Genomic DNA, 21,676 nt, shown 5'->3' on the forward strand with positions numbered 1-21,676 from the left:
GCTCTTTTCTGGGACAAACACCCTTGGCTCTGGCTCTTGGGGTAAGCACAGCATGCACAGCACAGAGCATGGAGTGTCCAACAAAGGTGATCAATCTTGGGGGAATCAAAACCACCAGAGAACCCCTGATCCATTTCTAAAATGATCCAGAGGGATGGACTGCGTCTGCTGACTTTTTTGCATCAAAAGTGAAAAGAAGTAGCTCCAGGGTGTGGAAAACGTGGCTGTAAAAGGGTGATCCAAGGCTCACAGGGGCACTTCTGGGATCCCGGATGCTGTCAGGACTGGTGATGTCCTCCCCTTTGTCCCTCTGATCTCCCTCTCTTCTCCCTCTTTTCTTTTACAAGAAGATAAGGGCAAAAATACCAATTCCCATGCTGAGAGTGGAATTTGCTATTAAAACTTGGTGAGCTTTTTCGGATTCTTCTGACACCATTTTGACCACGGGCATCTACAAACCTTCTTTCCCCTTGGGAGTGGGACACACAGAACTGAGGGAGGAGGCTCGAGAAGCAGAGCTACTCTACCTCCACATGGCCTCCTCTCCATGATCCTGTTATCAGCGTTTGGGACTCAGCAGCTCATTAACTCTGTGTTTGCCAGGTTTCTGCAGCATCTCCATGTTCTGCTTTCCCAGGATTTGGAAAATTGAACAAACACAGAAGATCATGAACAATGTGGGAAAAGAAATGCAACACAGCTTTAAGGCTATGCAGAATTTAAACCATATTCCAGGCTCACCCGGCCATTTTACAACTCCCAGGAAAGATCTCACCCTCCAGGAATTCTCCCTTGGGGTTCAGCAGCGAGGAGCTCCAGGATTTACCAGTGGGAATAAGCTGCTTCCCAGGCTCTGCAGCTTTCTTTCTGTTTGCCACAGAAGAAAGAGGCTTCCTCCTCCAGCCACGGGGACAGCATTTCCTTTCCCAAAGCATCTCACCCAAGTGGGTGCTTCCTGACACCTCTCACTCCTTTAATGGACAATTAATACCTTTAATTCACTTGTTCCCAGCCCAGTCCAAGGACTCCAGACTCCTGGGATAACATTTTGGATAATTCTCTCTGTTCAGACAACTCTTCTTTGTCACACACGCCACAAATCGTTCAATGTCAACGCGGTTTCTCTTCCCACATGGACTCACAGCCAGCAGCACCTCCAGACTTCACCTCCCCAAATCCACAGGCACTGGTGAATGCTGTCTAACACGGAAAATAACCCCCAGCCACCTTCTTTTTCCTGGAATGGCTGCACCACAGCCTCCTCCTGCCAGCAGGGTCTGGCACAGAGCTGGGGGTGCCACCCTGGCCCAGCGAGGGGACACCGAGGGGGCTGTGGGGGATGTCCTATACAGAATGCATCACAGAGTCCCTGATGTTCCTGCAGGGCCAGCTGACCAGCGACATGTGGGTGTCCTGCATGTGCCCTTCCTGATGCTTCAGCAGGCTCCTCTTGAGCACAAATCTTTTGCTGCAGAGAGAACACTGGAAAAGCCTCTCTCCCGTGTGCCTGCGCTGGTGGTTCAGGAGGTAATCCTTCCTCCTGTAGGTTTTGTCACACTTGGAGCACTTGTAGGGTCTCTCTCCTGTGTGACTTGTCTGGTGCCTAACGAGCCATGAATGGCAAACAAAGTTTTTCCCACAGTCGCTGCAAATGTAGGATTTACCCCGGCCCTGGCTCTGCTGCTGGGCAGGGCTGCCCCGGGCCAGGGGTGGCTCCCAGCAGGGGCTGGATCCTGATGTGTCCGTGGGGAAGCTCTCCTCGTTCTCAGCAGGTTCCTCTGTGCTCAGGCTGTCCTGCCTGCCTGTGCCCGAGGGATTCTCTCCACACTCAAAGCCTGGCCCCTCGAAGGAGGTGGCAGCAGCTCCCAGGCCCATTCCCGTCTCTCCCAGGCCCATCCCCGTCTCTCCCGGGTGTGGGTGCAGCAGAGGGAACATCCTCTCACACCTGGGGCCTGGAAACATCTCCCCTTCTCCCTGTGGAGCCTGAGGCTGCTCCTGCTGTGGGCAGTTTCTCTCACACTTGTACACACATGGCTGCTTTTCCAGGCTCTTTCCCTGAGCACGAAAGAAATCGTACTGAGCATCACCTCCAAGGCTGTTCCCATTCCCTGTGGTGGCTGCTCCCATAATTTCTGAATTCCACTGGCTGTCCCATGTCACTCCATGGCTGGGATCTCTGGGAAACCCCTCTCCCGGCCTTCCTGGTACCTCCAAGTCACAGGTCTTGCTCTCTAAACATTCTGCTGGATGGTCTCTCCTCAAATTTTCATCTGAAACAGAGATTTCAGAGATTTTTAATTCAGAAGTGCCCTTAGGAATGTCCCTCCCAGCCCAAAGCCCCATCTTTAATACTGAGGGGGAAATGAAGTACCAGCATCTACTGAAACAAAATTTCCAGGAAAACAAAAGGACTTTTTTCAACTGCATTTTTTAAAATCTACATAAAAAAAAAATCACTGCTGTGGTCTCAGATTCAGCCTCTCACTCAGATAACAGAGTGATAACTCAGTTAACTATCAGATAACTCAGATAACTGTCCCACCTCAGTGCTCCCAGCTGCTCTCCAGACACTCCCCTGAGCATCTCCAGGAGCAGAGGCCAAGCAGGGCCCTGCAGCCAGCTCAGCAAGTCACAGAGCTATGGGATCTCCTGAGCTGGGAGACACCCACAAGGATGGAGCCCAACCCTGCATGGACACCCCAACAATCCCACCCCGTGCCTGAGAGCGTTGTCCAAACCCTCCCTGAGCTCTGGCAGCCTTGGGCCGTGCCCATTCCCCGGGGAGCCTCTTTGGTGCCCAACCACCCTCTGGGGGAAGAACCTTTCCCTGATTTCCAACCTCAACCTCCCCTCCTGAGCTTTTTCAGAAGCACTCTCTGCTCCCAGGAACTCGTGCTGCTTAACAAGCACCTGGTTTTTAATGAACAGCCTCGGAAACCTATTTTTCTTGCCTGAGTAAGAACCCAAGTGGAATAATATTTTTGTTCTGGAACTTTCAAAGAAAGTCACTGACTCGAAGCGCAGCCAGGATGGAAAATCACTGTGATTCAAGCCCACTTTCTGGTGACCCTATAAACTGTGCTCCAAAGTGCTTGGGACTTTGAGCCCACTGAGCTCCCAATTCACAGAAAATAAAGGAATGTGTGTCCCAAACTGATAACTGGATGGCCATGGAGCCATGAGAAAGAACAAGATTTAGCTGGAGAAGGAGGGGCCATGGCAGCAATTTCTGGGACAAACGTGCTTCTTGTAGCTCCTGGAGACAATCACAACACAGAGCAAAGGCAGGAATGAGGTCAAGAAATGGGAATGGATTACAGAGAGTGGATCAAGACCATCAAAAATCCCCAAAACTTCCAAACCATTTCCAGAAAGGCCTGGAAGAACTGACTGCATGGGAAGTGAGAAATTTGTCTTCAGGTCAGGGAATCCTGGCCGTAAAAAGGACTGAGGGTGCCTTCCATCCCCTCATCCACATCAAACAGAATGGCCCCAGTACTGAGCTCTGGGGACATCCCTGGTGACTGGCCACCAGCTGATGCCACTCCCTTGCCCAGCACTGTGTGGGCCCAGCCCTCAGGCAGGTTTTTATCCAGGTAAAAGCAGCCCAAACTCGATCCACAAAGCCTGAGCACAGCTCTGGGCTTGCCTCAACACAAGCCCAAGGCAGTGCCTCTGACAGCTTTTGGCTGGCTCAAGGGGGAAGGAGCCTCTTCAGCTGACAGAAACCAAAACTTTTGTGACCAAATATTAACCAGCAGACTGAGGTTTGTCCCAGTTCTCTCATGGTTAACACCGTAAGGTTGTGATGTTTCATACAGTATTAAAAAATACTCAAAACTGGATTTACTGTCCCCAAAATCCCAGCTGAAATTCATTACTGACCTATACTTGGATCTGCAGAGATTTCCTCTTTCTCCAAGTGCTGTTGCTCAGAGCAGGGTGGCTCCTCCTCTTGTTTAATCCAGGATGAAATATCCGTTGCATAAGTCTGAAATCCTGTTCATTGGGAAAAATTTACACAACTGAGAAACACCGGGGGAAGGCACAAAGCCTGGATAATTTGGGAATGCACAACGGTAACAAAGCATCAGGGGAGACACAACAGGAAGAGCCATTAAGGGGTAATTCCTGCAGTGGAGTTGTTGGCAGATCCTCACCTGTGTCAGGATCTCTCGGGAGGTCCTCACCCTCAGTGCCTGGCAGCTCCCTGGCATCCACCTCGCTGCCTTTCCTGGTCTGACTGGATGCCTCAGGCTCATAAAATCCTCGCTCTGTGAAGGGAGAAAGTCCAGGAGAAGTGTATCATACCTACCTAAACTCAGGATTTCACAAGGCTGAAAACCTGCTCTGGTCTGGGCTTTGTTTGGAGGTTGTTATCCCAAATCCAGCTCCCCTAAACCCAGTTTCTTAAGGAAACCTGTTGGAAAGGTCTAAAAATGCCAGCTGCATACAAACACGGGAAGCCAAGTACAGTTCCAGTGGAGCCAAACAGCACCACTACCTTTGTAAAGAGTGAGGAAAATCTGCAAAGCAGAGCAGCTGATTTGTAAAACAAAGAGGTTCCAAATGAAAGGGCAAAGAAGCCCTGGGCTCTGCAGCCTTTCAGAGGAGTCTTACCCAGGAAAAGCCCGGAAGGGAAGGGAGGAGGGAAAAGGCAACCTGAAGGAATTTAGAGGAGGATGAAATGTCTCCTAATCCACACTTGGATAAAAACCAGCCATGCAGCCACAAACACCAAAATGTCTGTGGGAAGGGGAAGGGGCAACACCAGCCCTCGCCTGTCAGGTCTGCTGGCAAGTCTGCTCAAAACTTCTTCAAGATTTAGAATACATGAAAAGAGGTTGGGAGGAAAATCCTCACACAACCTGGAATTTCATCCCTCTGTTTCATTTTCCCTCTGAGGTATGTAGTTACTCACCTGGGCAGGGCTCTCCTGGAACTTCTGCAGCCTCCTCCTCCTGATCTGCAGTGCACAACCCTTCCTCTTGCTTAATCTGGATTATGCTGTCTTCTGTTAACAGGAACCAGTTTTATTTTAACAGCATATAAAATTAATTCCAACTGTCAGCCCAGCCCAGGCAGATCTGCTCTGTTCTAGCTCACATTCCAGAGAGAACCTCGCTCCAGTTCTAGTTCTTGCTGACCAAGGCCTCTTTAACAGACCTGAAATCTTGGTTACAAAACCCTCAGCAGATGTTTGAGTCTTAGAAATGCACAAACTTTCATGCAAGTGAAAACACGTTGTCCATGGAGAGGCCAGAACCACTTGAACTCTTGTCCTTGAGTTTTGTTTCTATCTTGGTGCCCCTGGAGTTCTGCTGTTTTTTTTTTAATCCTTCTCAGTCACACACCACTTCTCACCCATCAGAGAAACACTCTGATGAAGAGAATTTTCTCTTCTCTGAGAAGAGAATTTTTAGAGAGTAAGTCATGAAATGTGGAATAAATAAAGCAAAGGAGATGGGCCAGTGTTTTGCACCTTTACAGTGCAGACCTGGCCAAAGGGACTGGGGGATTTCTGAGGAGAGGGTGAGAGGAATGACGGGCTTGTCTTTACAAACAAACTGTGGTTCTGCTGATAAGATGAAAGATCTATCACTGAGAGATAACAGAAACAATGGGATGGATTCCACTGATTGAGTGAAAGATGAAAGGGACTCTGGGGAAACACCATAAGAGGGGGGTTTACATGAGGGGGGAATCTTGGGTATCAGGAATTCCAGGAAATCTGTACCTCTCAAGTACCTCAGCCTATGGGGAAAGAGAGAAGGGACATGCAGCCAGGAAATTAGGATTAAAATGAAGCTGCGCCCTCCAAAAATTTGAGAGACCCCAGGGGAATGCCCCATGGCCTCTCCCTTTATTCTAATAGAGTAAAAGGACTCCTCTGTCTCCTCTTTTGACATAAATCTCTGGGTGTTTCTGGATTCGTTTTTGTGACAAGGGAAAAGAAGGGTGTGATGGAGCGTCCTGGAAAGGCTGGTGGGGATGGAATGCCTGACAGCAGCAGCAGGAAGATCAAACTCAGCACAATAAGTGCCTTGGAGAGATGCTGGTCATAGAATTGTTGGGGTTGTTGACCTTTTTTAAGGTCATTGAGTCCAGCCATTGCCCAGCACTGGGGGGTCTCCAGGTGCCACATCCACAGGGCTTTTAAACCCCTCCAGCAATGGGGACTCTACCCCTGCCCTGGGCAGCTGGGCCAAGGCTGGACAGCCTTTTTGGGGAAGGAATATTCACAATTTTCAACTGAGCCTCCCCTGGCCCAGCCTGAGGCCGTTCCCTCTCCTCCTGTCCCTGTTCCCTGTGAGCAGAACCCAACCCCCTCAGCAGTCCCCTCCTGTCGGGGAGTTGTGCAGAGCCAGAAGGTCCCCCTGAGCCTCCTTTTCTCCACACCCCAGATGTCCCCAAAACATGGCAGGTGCTCGCTGTCCCACATCCCTCTCCTACCCTGACACCACTCACCAGTGCCGGTCTCCTCGGGATTCCCTCTCACATCCCGGTCCTCGCAGCTCCGGGCACTCAGCCGGTTCCCGCCCTCTGCCGGGGCTGTGTTGTGTCCGGCGGCATCCGGCCCTGTGGGGAGAGGCGGCTGAGGGGCGGCCGGGGGGCACCATGGGGCTCCTTCACTGCCCGGACACCCTTAAGGCATCCTGGCTTCATGTGCACCTGCACCTTGACCCACAGCACTCCATGAAATCAGAGCTGTGAGGGATCAGGGTCCACCCAGAGCCATGAGGGAACAGGATCTTCAGAGCTGTGAGGGATCGGGGTCCACCCAGAGCCATGAGGAACAGGATCCTCAGAGCTGTGAGAGATCGGGGTCCACCCAGAGCCATGAGGAACAGGATCTTCAGAGCTGTGAGGGATCGGGGTCCACCCAGAGCCATGAGGGAACAGGATCCTCAGAGCTGTGAGGGATCAAGGTCCACCCAGAGCCATGAGGGAACAGGGTACTCTCCAATCCATGAGGGCCAAAACCCTCAGAGCTGTGAGGAATCGGGGTCCATCCAGGTCCATGAGGGAACAGGATCCCCCTCGGAGCCATGAGGGAACAGGGGAACAGGGTCCTCCCTGATCCATGAGGGTCAATTCCCTCAGAGCTGTGAGGGATCAGGGTCCTCTCCAATCCATGAGGGCAAATTCCTTCAGAGCTGTGAGGGATCGGGGTCCATCCAGGTCCATGAAGGAACAGGATCCCCCTCGGAGCCATGAGGGAACAGGGGAACAGGGTCCTCCCTGATCCATGAGGGTCAATTCCCTCAGAGCTGTGAGGGATCAGGGTCCTCTCCAATCCATGAGGGCAAATTCCTTCAGAGCTGTGAGGAATCGGGGTCCATCCAGAACCATGAGGGAACAGGATCCTCCTTGGAGCCATGAGGGATCAGGGTCCACCCAGAACCATGAGGGAACAGGGTCCTCAGAGCTGTGAGGGATCGGGGTCCACCCAGAGCCATGAGGAACAGGATCCTCAGAGCTGTGAGGGATCGAGGTCCACCCAGAGCCATGAGGAACAGGGTACTCTCCAATCCATGAGGGCCAAATCCCTCAGAGCTGTGAGGAATCGGGGTCCTCTCTGATCCATGAGGGCAAATCCCCTCAGAGCTGTGAGGGATCGGGGTCCATCCAGAGCCATGAGGGAACAGGATCCCCCTCAAAGCCATGAGGGAACAGGGTCCCCCTCGGAGCCATGAGGGAACAGGGGAACAGGGTCCTCCCTGATCCATGAGGGTCAATTCCCTCAGAGCTGTGAGGGATCAGGGTCCACCCAGAACCATGAGGGAAACAGGGTCCTCTCAGAGCCATGAGAACTAATTCCCTCCAAGCAGTGAGGGAGTGGATTCAAGCTAGAGCCATGAGGGATTTGGGATCCTCTCACAGCCATGAGACGTCAGGGGCCCTCTTAGAGCTGTGAGGGATCAGGATCCCATCTGAGCTGTGAGGGGATTTGGGATCCTCTCAGAACCATGAGGGATTTGGGATCCTCTCAGAGCCATGAAAGATTGGGGATCCTCTCAAGAGTCATGAGGGATTTGGGATCCTCTCAGGGCTGTGAGTCATTGGGAATCCTCTCAGAACCATGAGGGATTGGGGATCCTCTCAGAGCCATGAGGAAACTGGGGCCCCTCAAAGCAGTGAAGGATGAGGGATCCTCTCAGAGCTGTGGATTCTTGTGGATTCTTTCAGAGCTGTGAGGGATTGTGATCCCTATCCATTTAGGTGGGAATTTGGGAAAATTCCTTCCTGGAAAGGGCTGCCCAGCCCCAGCATAGGGTGCCCTGGGCAGTGGCGGAATCCCCATCCCTGAAGGGATTTAAAAGCCATGGCACTTAGGGAAAAGCCCCAGGTACTTGGGGATATGGGTTAGTGGTGCCTTAGCAGTGCTGAGAAATGGTTGGACTTGAAAGTCAGAGGCCTTTCTCAACTTCAAGAATTCCATGATTATGTGATTCCTGCAAGCATCACTCTGCCTGTGCACAGAGACAATCTCTATTCCTTCTCTCAGTCCTGAACTAGCAATGCCTTTCTGTGTCACTTTACATTTTGTCTTAAATTCAGGGTTCTATTTTTGCAATTCAAACAACAAAGAAATCCCAAAATAGCTCAGAGATTTGATACAAATACATGTATTTGTCTCTGAAATTTAGGAGAGCTGGGCTGGGACAGAGAAACTGTGACTGACTCTAAAATACTGTGTCATCTCTGATATCAAAAGCAGCTTCAAAAAGTGATAAAACATGGAACATGTAAAATACAGAAACAGCCCAGAAAGGGCACCTCAGGTTGTTTGTAGAATAATCCAGGAGTGCTGCTGAGATGACCCCAAATAGAACTGAGGACATTCTGGTCACAAGGGAATTGCAAACCTCTACTGCTTCACGGGGCCACAACTCTGCTTCTTCATCCCAGAATACATCCTGCTCTTATGGAATCCTGGAATGGTTTGGGTGGGACCTTAAAGCTCATCCAGTGCCACCTCCTGACAGGGGCAGTGCCAACTTCCACTATTCTATGACTATTAAAAAAAATTGAAGCTATAAAATGTTTTGATCCAAGTTCTAACCGGACCAAAACACAGAGTGTAATTTTCTCTCTTTCTGTACTAAAGCAGCAAATCAGCTGAAATTTTAGGGAGAATTTGAAACTCATTTGTTCCTGAGTGAGATCTGACCAAGCAGATTGTGACTGGTTTCCGTATCCAGTGATTAAATTCACGAGAAGATGAAATGCAGCAGGAACCCCCACAGTTCCATTGTCATGACACCATTGAGTCAAGAGATTTGATGTCTCCATGAAATTTTGATGTGAGATGAACTGTTGATTTCATGGATTTCCTTGAGAGGGAACAATTCCATTCAAACCATCTGACAGACCACAGAACCCATGGATTCTTGGATAAGAACAAGGTAAAAATGCTCTTTACAACTGAGCATTCTGGCTGAAACTCCAAATTTTATGCTAAACCAGAAAGGAGAAACTTTTCTATGGGAAGCCGATTTCTGTGTTACCTAAATAATAATGAGGTCATTATTATTTAGGTGTTTTGATTGGTTAATTCTGTTTACTTTCAAATTCTCTCCACCCTCTATATTTGGGTCTCAATCTCTCTATAAATTGCAATATTTTACCATTCTTGTGACAGCACTGATGGGAACCCTGGAGGGCAACAACCCCACTGAACTTGTGTTCCAGAACAAACAGCTGCTGTCAAAACACAAGTGAAATAAAAAAAACCCTCAAAACAAACCACAAACTAACCACTTTTTTCTCTTCCTGGACTCAACACATCATGACCACAACACTGAAAATGTTTTGCTGGCTGTAGGATTGACCTGATCTGGGTGAGAATTGTATTGTGAGCTTACTTACACCGTAATTTTAGACATTTTTACACTTCAGGCCTGTTTGGATCTTGGATGCACACAGGAGAATCACCCTCCTGCTCAGGTTCCACCACAGTATTGAAACAAAATTAAAAACAATTGAACCCCATGTATTTTGTTTTGATTTGAGGTCAACTTCTGTCTCTCCTTCCATAAGGTACAATACTAAAAACTACCATTTACAGCAAGTAAAAGGATTTGAAAAATAAGAAAGATTGAAAGAAAGCATTTAGAACTTCACAGGCTTAATGTTATTTTTATTAAAAATCAAGTCTTTACTGCTGCAAATTTAATCAGCATTTTTCAAATAGACAGAAACAAGTTCCCTGTCCTGAATTGTTCTCAGCTTAATGATGCTTAGTATTCCAAGGGATTCATTCCAGGTATGGCAGTCTCCTCACCTGCACTGCCTCATCCTCCCAGCACATTCACCTTCCCAACAACAGAACTCTCCCCAGGCTTCCTGCCCAGCTCAGCATGGCTCCTGCTCTGTCCCCACTGCCCCTCCTGAGCCCCCACACCTCAGCATGCAGTGTCCCACAGCAGGAATGGCAGGGATTCCCCATTTCCAGCAGAACAGAACGCTTGGGATATCTCAGAACTCACCCACAGCAAGCTCAGAAAACTCCACGCCCTCCATGGTGGCCTTTTCCTTTGCATACGGCTCTTCCTCCTCTTCCTGCTTCACAGTGACAGCAAAGCTGGGCTCTGGAATGCTGCAGTCTGCTGAGGAAAAGAGGCAACTCCTTTACTGGGAAAGAGGAAACTCCTTTACTGGTTATGGCAGTCCCACTGGACTCCTCCTTTGCTGCCCCAGGAAGTTTGTGCTCCCCCACCCACCCTGCTGCCACACACAACCTCTCCAATACTCCCATTCCTGCTTCTGGGAGCTCTGCTCTGCCTGCAGGGAAGTGATTCCCCCTGTCCCCCCCAATTCCAGAGGGTCCTCCACACCCTCAAGCCCAGGTCCTTCCACAACACTCACCATGGCCAGGTTCAGCCAGGCCTGCTCTTCCCTCCTGGTTTTCCTGCGCTTCTCTGCTGTCCCAGCTGCTCACGTTGAGTTCAAACAGCAGAGCCTCTGCCAACGACAGGAATCAGGGAATCAGATCACACAACCCCAGCAGGGTTTGGGTTAATCTTGTTCCACCCTCTGCCATGGGCAGCGACACCTTCCACTATCCCAGATTGCTCCAAGCCCCATCCAGCCTGGTCTTGGACACTTCCATGGATCCAGGGGCAGCCACAGGACAACCTGTGCCAGGGCCTCACCATCCAGAATTTCTTCCTGACTTGTAATCCTAAAAATCAAACCTGCTACATTTTTTTATCCTTGTTTATCTTTGTTACTTTGTTTTTATCTTTGTTACTCCCCCTGAACCTTCTCCTTTTGAGATCTAAGAAGCTCCGCTTCTTAGCAGGACCATCACCTTGTGCCAGCCTCTGTCTGATGCCAGCACCACACGACCCTCACCCCCAGGATAAAAGCTTTAATTCATCCCTTGCCAGCACCTGGTTCTGCTGGGATCTCTCTGGGAGCCGCCTCCTCCTCACTGCAGGGTGCTTCTCCTCCCTGGAGCCGGGAGAGGAGGGCAGGTTCGGAGATGACATCGTCTGACAAGGAACAGAGGAAGGAATGTCTCCGTGCTGCATCCACAGGGAGGAACACACCCAGCTGCGCTCCCCAAACCAGCTCCATCAGCTACAACACGTGGCTGGGCAGCACAGAGAGTCCTCAAACACAGGCAGCGGCCCCACTGCGTTCCCACAAATCTGCTTCCCACATCTGGGAAAGATTCCCTAACCAGAAAGTGCTGATAACTGACCCAACAGCAACACTCACCCAGCAGGACCGGGGCTTCTCTTTTCCCTGTCAGCACCTTTCCATACAGCTCCCTCTGCCACTCCTCCAGGTTCTCCCACTCCTGAGAGGAAAAGCCACTGGCATCGTTTTCCAACGCCACAGTCGGGGCCTGCAATCCCAAAAGTGACACTCAGCACGGCTCCTGGAACACAGAGAATCCTACTCCCTACTTATCCCTGCTACCAGGCGTCAGGGAAAGAAAATTCCTGCCTTGGGGCATTCTCTGGACACTGAATAAAGTTTGGATCTTTGCTAAACTTTGGGAGATGAATTGTGTATTTCTCAATATTCTTACTTCTCCCTGGAGCCTGATCCCATTGGGGACCTCAGAATGAGGAAGAACTTCCCGCTGTTGGTAAAAACGTGACAGCCCATCCTTTTGTAGGGAAAACCGGCTGAATATTAACGATACACAGGAGCCATCACTTCCTGCTTAGTGCCTTCGCACGACAGGCGACAGAAGAAATCTTGGCAGCGATCGTGGAATGATTTCCATGGCGAAAGGCGAGGAGCAGAGGAGCCTTTGCACTGTCCCCTTCCCTCCAGACCCCTTAAAGACCCATCCATTACCTTGGGGACCTCCACGCCGGGGGGCAGCCGCAGGATCCAGAGATTCCTGTTCTTCAGGAGGTTCTCCATGTTCTCCAGGCGCCGCTGGAGCCGCCCGTACTCCTGGATGAGGGTGCCCAGCGCCGCACACTTGCTCTCCAGCTGGTTCCCGAACTCCCCGACCATTTTCTCGCAGTCCAGGTGTTTCTTCTCGCTGTTGCCGGCCCGGTGTTCCAGGCTGAAGAGGCGAGACGCGTGTGCGGCCACGCTGCGCTCCAGCGCCTGCACGGCCGCCACCACGGTCCAGAGCGAGATGGTGCTGCCGCCCGCCAGCTCCATCCCCGCACCGGGAGAGCCGGGACAGGCACCGGGGCTGCCCAAGGGACACAGCGGGACACCACAGCCCCGCTCCGGCCGCCGCACACCGGGGCCGGCCCGCTCCTTCCCGTGCCTCCCGCAGCGGAGAGCTGGAGCTCCCGGCTCGGAGTGGCCCTCGCTCCCCGCCGCTCCTGCCCTGCCCGGTCGCCGCCTCCCCTTGCCGCCAAGAAGCGCCGCTTCCTCTTCCTCCTCCTCTTCCGCCGCCGCCACAGCGGCCCCCGCCGGCCGGCAGCCCCCGCAGTGATTGACAGCTGTCAATCACCGGAAAGGGGCTGAACACCCCCCACCCACCCACCCAGGGGTTCCACCGCAGCGGCGCTTCCCCGCGGGACACAGAATCCCAGAATCCCAGAATGGAAGGGAGCACAGTGGGCACCTGGTGGCACCTCCGTGCTCCAGCAGGGCCATCCCAGAGCACAGGGCTCAGGATGACATCCCGATAATTCTGGAATATCCCCGCTCAGGGAGACTCCACAGCCTCTCTGGGCTCTGCTCAGGGCTGGGCACTGCCCAGGGCACAAGTTCTGCCTCCTGTGCCGGGGGAATTCCTGGGATCGGTCCCTGCCCGTTCCTCTGGTGCCATTGCTGGGCCTGGAGCAGAACCTGGCCCTGCTCTGATCCTCCCTGCACCCAGGGACAGCCAGGGACACTCAGGGACAGCCAGGGACAACCAGGGACAACCTGGGACACTCAGGGACAGCCAGGGACAACCAGGGACAGCCAGGGACAGCCAGGGACAGCCTGGGACAGCCAGGGACACTCAGGGACAGCCAGGGACAACCAGGGACAGCCTGGGACAGCCAGGGACACTCAGGGACAGCCAGGGACAACCAGGGACAGCCTGGGACAGCCAGGGCTGTGGGTCCCTCTCAGCTGTGTCTCCTCTCCAGGCTGAGCAGCCCCAGCTCCCTCAGCCTTTCCTGGGCACGGAGGTGCTCCAGACCCTTCCTGAGCTCCAGGAGCTCCTGTCCCTGCTGTGCTGAGGAGCCAGGGCTGGACACAGCACTCCAGAGCCTCCCAGGGCTGGGCACAGGGGCAGGATCCCCCCCCGACCTGTTGGGAATGCTCTTCCCAATGCACCCCAGGATCCCACTGGCCTCTTGTCCCCAGGACACTCTGCTGGCTCAGGGACAGCTCATTGTCACCCAGGACTCCCAGTTCCTTCTGACAGAGCTGCTCCAGCAGGTCACCCCCAGCCTGTGTAGATACCTGGGGTTATTCCTCCCCAGGTGCAGCACCTGGGCTTGCCCTTGTTGAATTCCAGAAATTTCCTCTTTGCCCATCTCTCCAACCTGCCGAGGTCCCTCTGAAGGGCCACACAGCCCTCGGAGGGATCGGCCGCTCCCCCCAGCTTTGATCCCTCAGAGGAGGCATCGACCCCCTCAGCCAGGCCAGTGATTAACCAGGCAAACAATACCAGCAGAGCCCGGTCCTGCAGCCACACCCCGTGCCACTGACCCCGACCCTCCGGGAGCTGCCACTCAGCCGCTTCCCAACCTATCCCACCGCTCCATCCATCCGTCCATCCAAGCCCCCCTCCGGGCGCTCGGTACCGCCCTCCAAACCCATCCCACCGATCCATCCATCCATCTGTCCATCCAAGCCGCCCCTCCGGGCGCTCGGTACCGCCCTCCCAACCCATCCCACCGCCCCTCCATCCATCCGTCCATCCAAGCCGCCCCTCCGGGAGCTCGGTACAGCCCTCCCAGCCCATCCCCCCGCCCCTCCATCCATTCATCCGTCCATCCAAGCCCCGCTCCGGGAGCTGGGTGCCGCCCCTCCGGCGGTGTGTTCCGTGCGGGCCCGGCCCGGCCGCAGCGCTGCGGGGCCATGGCGGAGCTCCGGGCTCGCCTCGAGGCGCTGGAGCGGAGGATGGAGCGGGCGGAGGCGGCGCTCCGGGACCGGCCCCTGGCGGCCCTGCGGCTCCACGGGGTGAGCACCGCCATGGGCGAAGCGGGGGGACCCCGGACGGGTGTGACTGATGGGCGGCGAGGAGGGCTGGGAGAGGGATGGGGGAGTCGCTCATGGGGCCATTGCGGGGCTGGGGGTTGGGAGTGAGGTTGGGGGAGCACTTAGCGGCTTGAGGGGGGAGCCTGGGGGTGGCTTATGGGGCTGTTGGAAGGATGGTTTGCGTCTGGGAGGGAGCCTGGGGATCGCTCGTGGGGCTCTCGAGGGCTGGGAGCGGTTTTGGGGGGCTCCTTAGGGGGCTGCGGTGGGTTTCAGGAGACGGGATGGGAATCCAGGGGGTTCCCGGCTGGCCGGGAGCTGTTCGAGTGGCTCCTCAGGGGGCAGCAGTGGGTTTCAGGAAACTGTGGGGATGAATCCATTGGGCTCCTGGGGATCCGGGAGCTGCGGTGGGTTTCAGGAGACTGGGGATGACTGCAGTGGGCTGCTGGGAGCAGGCTGGTTTAGGAGGCTGGGAATAAGCCGCCGTATGGGGCCTTTTGGAGCTATTGAAGGGCTGGGTGGGTCCGAGGGTCTGGGAGTTGTTCGTGGGAGCTGCCCTGTCCCACATGCCAGGTGGTGCTGCAGGACCCGGTGCTGTTCGAGGATGTGGCAGTGCGGTTCAGCCGGCAGGAGTGGGCAAGCCTGGACGAGGGACAGAAGGAAATGTACCGGAGCGTCATGGAAGGCAACTACGAGATGCTGGTGTCCCTGTGTAGGCTGCGTTTGCGCCGGTTTGGCAGCCCCAGGGAGCTCTCTTGGGGTCATTTCTCTGCCTCTTTGCCTTTCACTGGACTCTCCAGCTCTGAAATAATCCTCTCCTCTCCCTGTCCCCTCTGGCAGCAGTTGGAGCGTGGCAGGAACATGCAGGACAGGGTAGTAAGTGCTTGGTGTTTTTTCCTCATGGAGAACAGGTACCTTATTGGTGATGCATCTTCCTGGGTTGTAACCTCCAAAATTCTTTGCCTGGGAAACCCCCTTCCATGAGAATTTTCCCTGAAGTCCAGTCTGAACCTCCCCTTGAAGCTGTTTCCTGTTGTCCTCTTCCCTGGAAGCAGATCCTGATTCCCTCCTGGCTACACCCTCCTGTCAGGGAGCTGTGCAGAGCCAGAAGGTCCCCCCTGAGCCTCCTTTGCTCCAGCTCCTGGTGCTCTGTTCCTCAGGTCTGTTCACTTTCCAGGACATGTTCCAGCCCCTCAATGTCTTCCTTGGCATGAGGGGCCCGGAATTGCCCCCAGGATTCGAGGTGGTCCCTCAGCACAGCCCTCAAGCTCTGGGCAAACATACAGTCAGGAGCCTCACAATTCCCTTCCCATCATTCAGGGTATTTTCCTATCTGCAAGGTGAATTTCTGGGAGAACAGGGAATTCTGTAGCAGGGGCAGAGCAAGGATGGATTTTTTTGTTGTTCTCAGGGGACTATCAAAGGCTGCTTTCCATATTCCCCTGTCAGCTCTGTCTGCTGTTTTCCTGTCTGTTTCCGTAACTTCCGTCGTGGTGCCAGTTGGAGATGAAGTTTCCTGGGGTGGGACTCTCTGTTGCCCAGCTGTGGGTGCAGAGTCCCTGTCCCATCATGTCCCTGACATCTGTCTTGCTCTTGCCCAGACTGTGCCCTGTCCAAGCCTGAGCTGTTATTACAGCTGGAAAGAGAAGAGCTGAGCACGCCGCCAGAATCGGAGCCAGAGGCAGCAGAGGTGTCCCCAGAGCTGGCTGTAGGTGGGTGACACTGGGTTTCTTCTGTGCCAGGAGCTTCTTGCTGCTCACTGGGACCATGAATCCCAGAATTTTGGGTTTGGGTTGGAAGGAGTCTTAAAGCTCATCTCTTTCCAAGCCCCTGCCATGGGCAGCAACACCTTCCACTAGCGCAGGTTGCTCCAAGCCCTGTCCAAGCTGGGACAGTTCCAGGGATTGGGAGGTGTCAGCTGTGAGGGAACACCTGCTAGGATGTGTGGGAGCTCCTGCCCCAGCGGGGGGCTGGGTGGGAGGGATCCTGACACCCTATGGAATGGGATCCTGCACTGGTTCCTTGGAGCTCTCCACTGGCTGGTGGAGAAAATCCAAATTTCCTCATCCTTTGCAGAGCCGACCCGACAGAACTGCACCAGTGATGACACACTGCTGGAGACAGAGACAATGCAGAGGGGCTGCAGGGAGCCAGAGGAAAGTGGGAATGTGGCAGAGGAAAGCAAGAACCTGGTGGAGGAAAGCAGGAGCCCAGCAGAGGAAAGCAGGAGCCCAGCAGAGGAAAACAGGAGCCCAGCAGAGGAAAACAGGAGCCCAGCAGAGGAAAACAGGAGCCCGGCAGAGGAAAACAGGAGCCCGGCAGAGGAAAACAGGAGCCCGGCAGAGGAAAACAGGAGCCCAGCAGAGGAAAACAGGAACCCAGCAGAGGAAAACAGGAGGCCAGCAGAGGAAAACAGGAGCCCGGCAAAGGAAAGCAGGAACCTGGCAGAGGAAAGCGGGAACCTGGCAGAGGAAAGCGGGAACCTGGCAGAGGAAAGCGGGAACCTGGCAGAGGAAAGCGGGAACCTGGCAGAGGAAAGCGGGAACCTGGCAGAGGAAAGCGGGAAGCTGATGGAGGAAAGCAGGAGCCCAGTGGTCACAGAGAACTGCGGCAAACGTGAGTGCCTGGCAAATCCTGCTGCTGCTGTGAGGGGTCCTGGCTGTTCCTCACCCACCTTCATCACTGCTCTTGCCCTCACAGCACCCGTCCCTCTGGAAGCCGCTGCTGTCCTGGCGGATCTCAGCCAGCTGTCCCCTCCCCGCCCTCTCTCCGTGCCCTGTCAGGAAGCCGTGGGTCAGAACTGTTCTCCCCCTGCAGCAGGTACTGGGACAGAACCTTTATCCCTCCTTGGTGGGGCCAGTAGTTTGAGGGGGTCTCTCCAGGCTCAGGGATTCCAGGAAAGGGTAGCAAATCCTGTTACCAGCCCTGAAACCGTTTGGGATAAGTCATGGCTTGGCACATCTGCCCAGACAAGCCCCAGAGTGGTTGTCAGAGTCCTCTGTCCCCCTGGGTGATGTTTTCCACCTCAGGCTGCTCTTGGGGTGTCTACAGGGATAGGTTGTGGCTGTTCCTGGTTTTTACACAGTCCAGAGACTGAGCTGGGAGAGGAGAGCTGGGCTGGGATTTGTGCTAGCTGGGACCAGGGCGGAAAGTGAGGGAGGGTGGGAGCAAAGCCCTTTGCTGTTCATGCCTTAAAACCACATGGAAAAGTGATGTTTGGATTGTCAAAAATTCCCAGGAGATGCTGAGGCGGGGATCCCAATGGAGGTGCCGCAGGAGAAGGTTGCTGCAGAGAAGCCATCAATGCCCAAAACACCCTCTAAGGGTCCTGAAGAGGATGAGGGTCCAGAAAAGGAGACTGTGAAAGATTCAGGGAATACCGGCCAAGATCTGGTGGCCAACATTCCTGAAGAACCAGGAGAGAAGGTGACACCAGATGTCCACAGAACGACAGAACAGGCAGATCCCAGCCCTGGGGAGCCAAAGAAGGATTCCTGCGTGGGCCGGCCGGCGGCCTGTCAGCGAAATGCCGCCCGGGAGTTTTACTCCTGCCCCATCTGCAGGAAAACCTTCCTGCTGAAGATCAACCTCCTGATCCACCAGCGTGGCCACACCAACTGGGTGCCCTATGTCTGCGTCCACTGTGACCGCAAGTTCATGTCCAAGAAGAAAATCAGGCGGCACCTCCGTGCCTGGGCAGTCAATGGCACCTGCCAGCCCTCAGATGCAAAGGTGTGCCCCAGCCAGGGGCCGTGCCCAACGTCCCAGCCCCAAAAATGGGCACCCAATGGCTCCTGCCAGCCCTCAGATGCAAAGGTGTGTCCCAGCCAAGGGCCGTGCCCAGCATCCCAGTGCCCAACATCCCAGCCCCAAAACTGGGCACCTAATGGCTCATGCCAGCCCTTGGATGCAAAGGCGTGTCCCAGCCAGGGGACGCCGTGCCCAACATCCCAACCCCAAGCCTGGGCACCCAATGGCTCCTGCCAGCCCTCGAATACAAAGGTGTGTCCCAGCCAGGGGCCATCCCAACCCCAAGCCTGGGCAGCCAACGGGACTTGCCAGCCCTCGGATGCGAAGGTGTGTCCCAGCCAGGGGCCGTGCCCAACATCCCAGTGTCCAACATCCCAGCCCCCAGCCTGGGCACCCAATGGCACCTGCCAGCCCTCGGATGCGAAGGCGTTTCCGAACCAAGGGCTGTGCCCGGCATTCCTGCCCCAAACCTGGGCAGCCAATGGCACCTGCCAGGCCTCGAAGCCGGAGGAGTGTCCCAGCCAGACCCTGTGCCCGTCCTCCCAGCCCCAAGCCCCGGGCAGGGACTGTGGCACCGTGTGGCAGGAGCCTGGCCCTGCCAGGTGCTCGCTGTCCTCTGGAAAAATGATGTACACATGCAACGAGTGCCTGGAAACCTTCTCCAGCCAGGTCTTCCTGACGGTGCACCAGCGCCGGCACTCCGGCCACCACCTCATCCTGTGTCCCTGCTGCAACCGCAGCTTCACCTGGGTCTCGGACTTTGTCCGGCAGCACTGGACGCACATGGGTGTCCGGCCCCACCAGTGTGGCATCTGCCAGAAGACCTTCAAGAGGTTCTCCCACCTCAAGGCTCACCAGAGGATCCACAGGCGGCAGGAACAGTTCACCTGTGCTGACCCGGTGCCCATGGTGGCGGCACCCGCAGCAGGAGACGGGGTGGGAAACCAGGACGTGACCCCCCAGGGCTGGGGCGCTGCTGTCGGACCTTGAGGTGTCCTCCTGGGAGCGGGAGGCAGCTGTTGGACCTCAGGGTGTACTCCCAGGGATGGGATGGTGCTGCTGAAACTTGAGGTGACCTCCCAGAGACTTGAGGTGACCACCCAGGATGCTGCTGATGGACTTTGAGGTGAGCTCCTGGACACAGGGTGCTGCTGGTGGACTATGAGTTGACCTCCCTAGGACAGGAGGCTGCTGTCTGATCTGGAAGTGAAGAATGGGATGCTGCTGATGGACTTTAAGGTGTCCTCTCAGGAATAAGTTGCTGCTGTTGAACCTTGAGCTGACCTCCCAGGAACGAAATGCTGCTACAGGACCTTGAAGTGACTCCCAGGCATGTAATGCTGCTACTGGATCTTGAAGTGACTTGCTGGGGACTGGAAGCCACTGTCAGACCTTCTCCCCTCTCTCCCTCTCCAGATGAAGGCTGGAGCATCAACAACATTTTCTGTCTCCTCTGCCCTGGCGTGGGGATGGGGGGCACCTTCCTGGCCTGTGTGAGGGGGGTTCCTTGTTCCCAAGCCCTGGTGGGGCAGGTGGGACACTGGGAGTGGGTCCCTTTTCTGGAGAGTGCCAATAGATGCTGTAGAAACCAGGATGGTGAACGTGGATTCCTTGAGGGGGCTCCGGGAAGGTCCTGCTGGGTCTGGCTGGGTGGGTGGCACCAGGAATGGGATCCGTGGGCTGGAGTGATGGAAGAGAGAACGGAACGCTGGGTGGGGAGAGTCACCTGCTGCTGGGGGGCTGCAGTCCCAGTCTGAGATGGGGATGGGGTGGGATTGGGGGTCTGGATGGGTCTCTGGGAATGGCATTGGGGGATGCTGGGCACTGGGGATTTGATGTGGTTCTCATGCAGGGGTGGGGATGGATGGGGATGGAATAGGGGTAGAGTGGGATAGGGGTGAGAGGGGATATGGGTGGGTGGGATGGGGGTGGATGGGACCGGGATGGACACAGGGATGGGATTGGGATGGGGTGGGATGTGACAGAATGGGACGGGGATGGAGATAGGATGGGATGGGACTGATAGAGCCTGGCTCTTTGCTGTGGGACCCAGCAACAGAACAAGAGGAACAGGCGGGAACATGCCCAGGAAGCTCCACCTGGACAGGGAGAAGAAATTCTTCCTTGTGCAGTGACTGAGCCCTGGAACAAATTGTCCAGAGAGGGTGTGGAGCCTCCCTCACTGGAGATATTCCAGAATGGTCTGGACACAATCCTGTGCCCTGTGCTCTGGGATAACCCTGATAGAGCAGGGAGGTGAGACCAGACAAGCCACTGTGGTCCCTTCCAACCTGATCCATTCTGGGATGGGATGGGGCTGGGGCTGTGATGGGGCTGTGCCCAGGGTGGGGCTGGGGCTGTTCCCGGGCTGTGCTCGGGCTGGAGCTGTGCCCAGGCTGGGATGGGGCTGCACCCGGGCTGTGCCGGGGCTGGGGCTGTTCCCGGGGCTGGGATGGGGCTGTTCCCGGGCTGTTCCCGGGGCTGGGATGGGGCTGTTCCCGGGCTGTGCCGGGGCTGGGGCTGTTCCCGGGCTGTTCCCGTTCCCGGGCTGTTCCGGCGCTGTTCCCGGGCTGTTCCCATTCCCGGGCTGTTCCCGGGCTGTGCCAGGCCGGGGCTTTTCCCGGGCTGTTCCCATTCCCGGGTTGTTCCCGTTCCCGGGCTGTTCCCGTTCCCATTCCCGGGCTGTTCCCGGGCTGTGCCGGGGCTGGGGCTGTTCCCGGGCTGTTCCCATTCCCGGGCTGTTCCCATTCCCGGGCTGTTCCCGTTCCCGTTCCCGGGCTGTTCCCGGGCTGTGCCAGGCCGGGGCTTTTCCCGGGCTGTTCCCATTCCCGGGCTGTTCCCATTCCCGGGCTGTTCCCGTTCCCGGGCTGTTCCCGGGCTGTGCCCGTTCCCGTTCCCGGACTGTTCCGGGGCTGTTCCCGTTCCCGGGCTGTTCCCGGGCTGTGCCCGTTCCCGTTCCCGGGCTGTGCCCGTTCCCGGGCTGTTCCCGGGCTGTTCCCGTTCCCGGGCTGTGCCGGGCCGGGGCTGTTCCCGTTCCCGTTCCCGGGCTGTTCCCATTCCCGTTCCCGTTCCCGGGCTGTTCCCGGGCTGTTCCCGTTCCCGGGCTATTCCCGGGCTGTGCCCGTTCCCGTTCCCGGGCTGTTCCCGGGCTGTGCCCGTTCCCGGGCTGTTCCCGGGCTGTTCCCGTTCCCGGGCTGTGCCGGGCCGGGGCTGTTCCCGTTCCCGTTCCCGGGCTGTTCCCGTTCCCGTTCCCGTTCCCGGGCTGTTCCCGTTCCCGTTCCCAGGCTGTTCCCGTTCCCAG

The 21,676-nt window shown here is 55.6% G+C and overlaps 2 protein-coding genes across 3 annotated transcripts; one reads left to right on the forward strand and one right to left on the reverse strand.

Annotated features, from left to right (window-relative positions):
- Positions 1-679: 679 nt before the first annotated feature.
- Positions 680-12,883, reverse strand: LOC131575687 (zinc finger protein 282-like). Of its 2 annotated transcripts, none has more exons than XM_058831498.1 (10): positions 12,322-12,883; positions 11,731-11,860; positions 11,400-11,501; positions 10,873-10,968; positions 10,494-10,610; positions 6,469-6,579; positions 4,922-5,014; positions 4,161-4,274; positions 3,886-3,999; positions 680-2,270 (listed from the first exon to the last, which is right to left on the reverse strand). In XM_058831498.1, the coding sequence occupies exons 1-10, from the start codon at positions 12,637-12,639 to the stop codon at positions 1,345-1,347; spliced, it is 2,121 nt and encodes a 706-aa protein (XP_058687481.1). In that variant the 5' UTR covers positions 12,640-12,883; the 3' UTR covers positions 680-1,344. The 2 variants fall into 2 exon arrangements, with proteins under 2 accessions (XP_058687481.1, XP_058687480.1); XM_058831497.1 differs by having other exon boundaries at positions 10,494-10,613; positions 12,322-12,867.
- A 1,603-nt stretch (positions 12,884-14,486) lies between these two features.
- On the forward strand, positions 14,487-19,943 carry LOC131575685 (zinc finger protein 775-like). The gene is made up of 6 exons (XM_058831487.1): positions 14,487-14,610; positions 15,199-15,337; positions 16,227-16,337; positions 16,702-17,241; positions 17,326-17,445; positions 17,864-19,943. The coding sequence occupies exons 1-6, from the start codon at positions 14,509-14,511 to the stop codon at positions 19,363-19,365; spliced, it is 2,514 nt and encodes an 837-aa protein (XP_058687470.1). The 5' UTR covers positions 14,487-14,508; the 3' UTR covers positions 19,366-19,943.
- The last annotated feature ends 1,733 nt before the right edge of the window (positions 19,944-21,676 follow it).

The sequence above is a fragment of the Poecile atricapillus genome, chromosome 2 (genome assembly GCF_030490865.1).
Source record: "Poecile atricapillus isolate bPoeAtr1 chromosome 2, bPoeAtr1.hap1, whole genome shotgun sequence".
NCBI lineage: Eukaryota > Metazoa > Chordata > Aves > Passeriformes > Paridae > Poecile > Poecile atricapillus.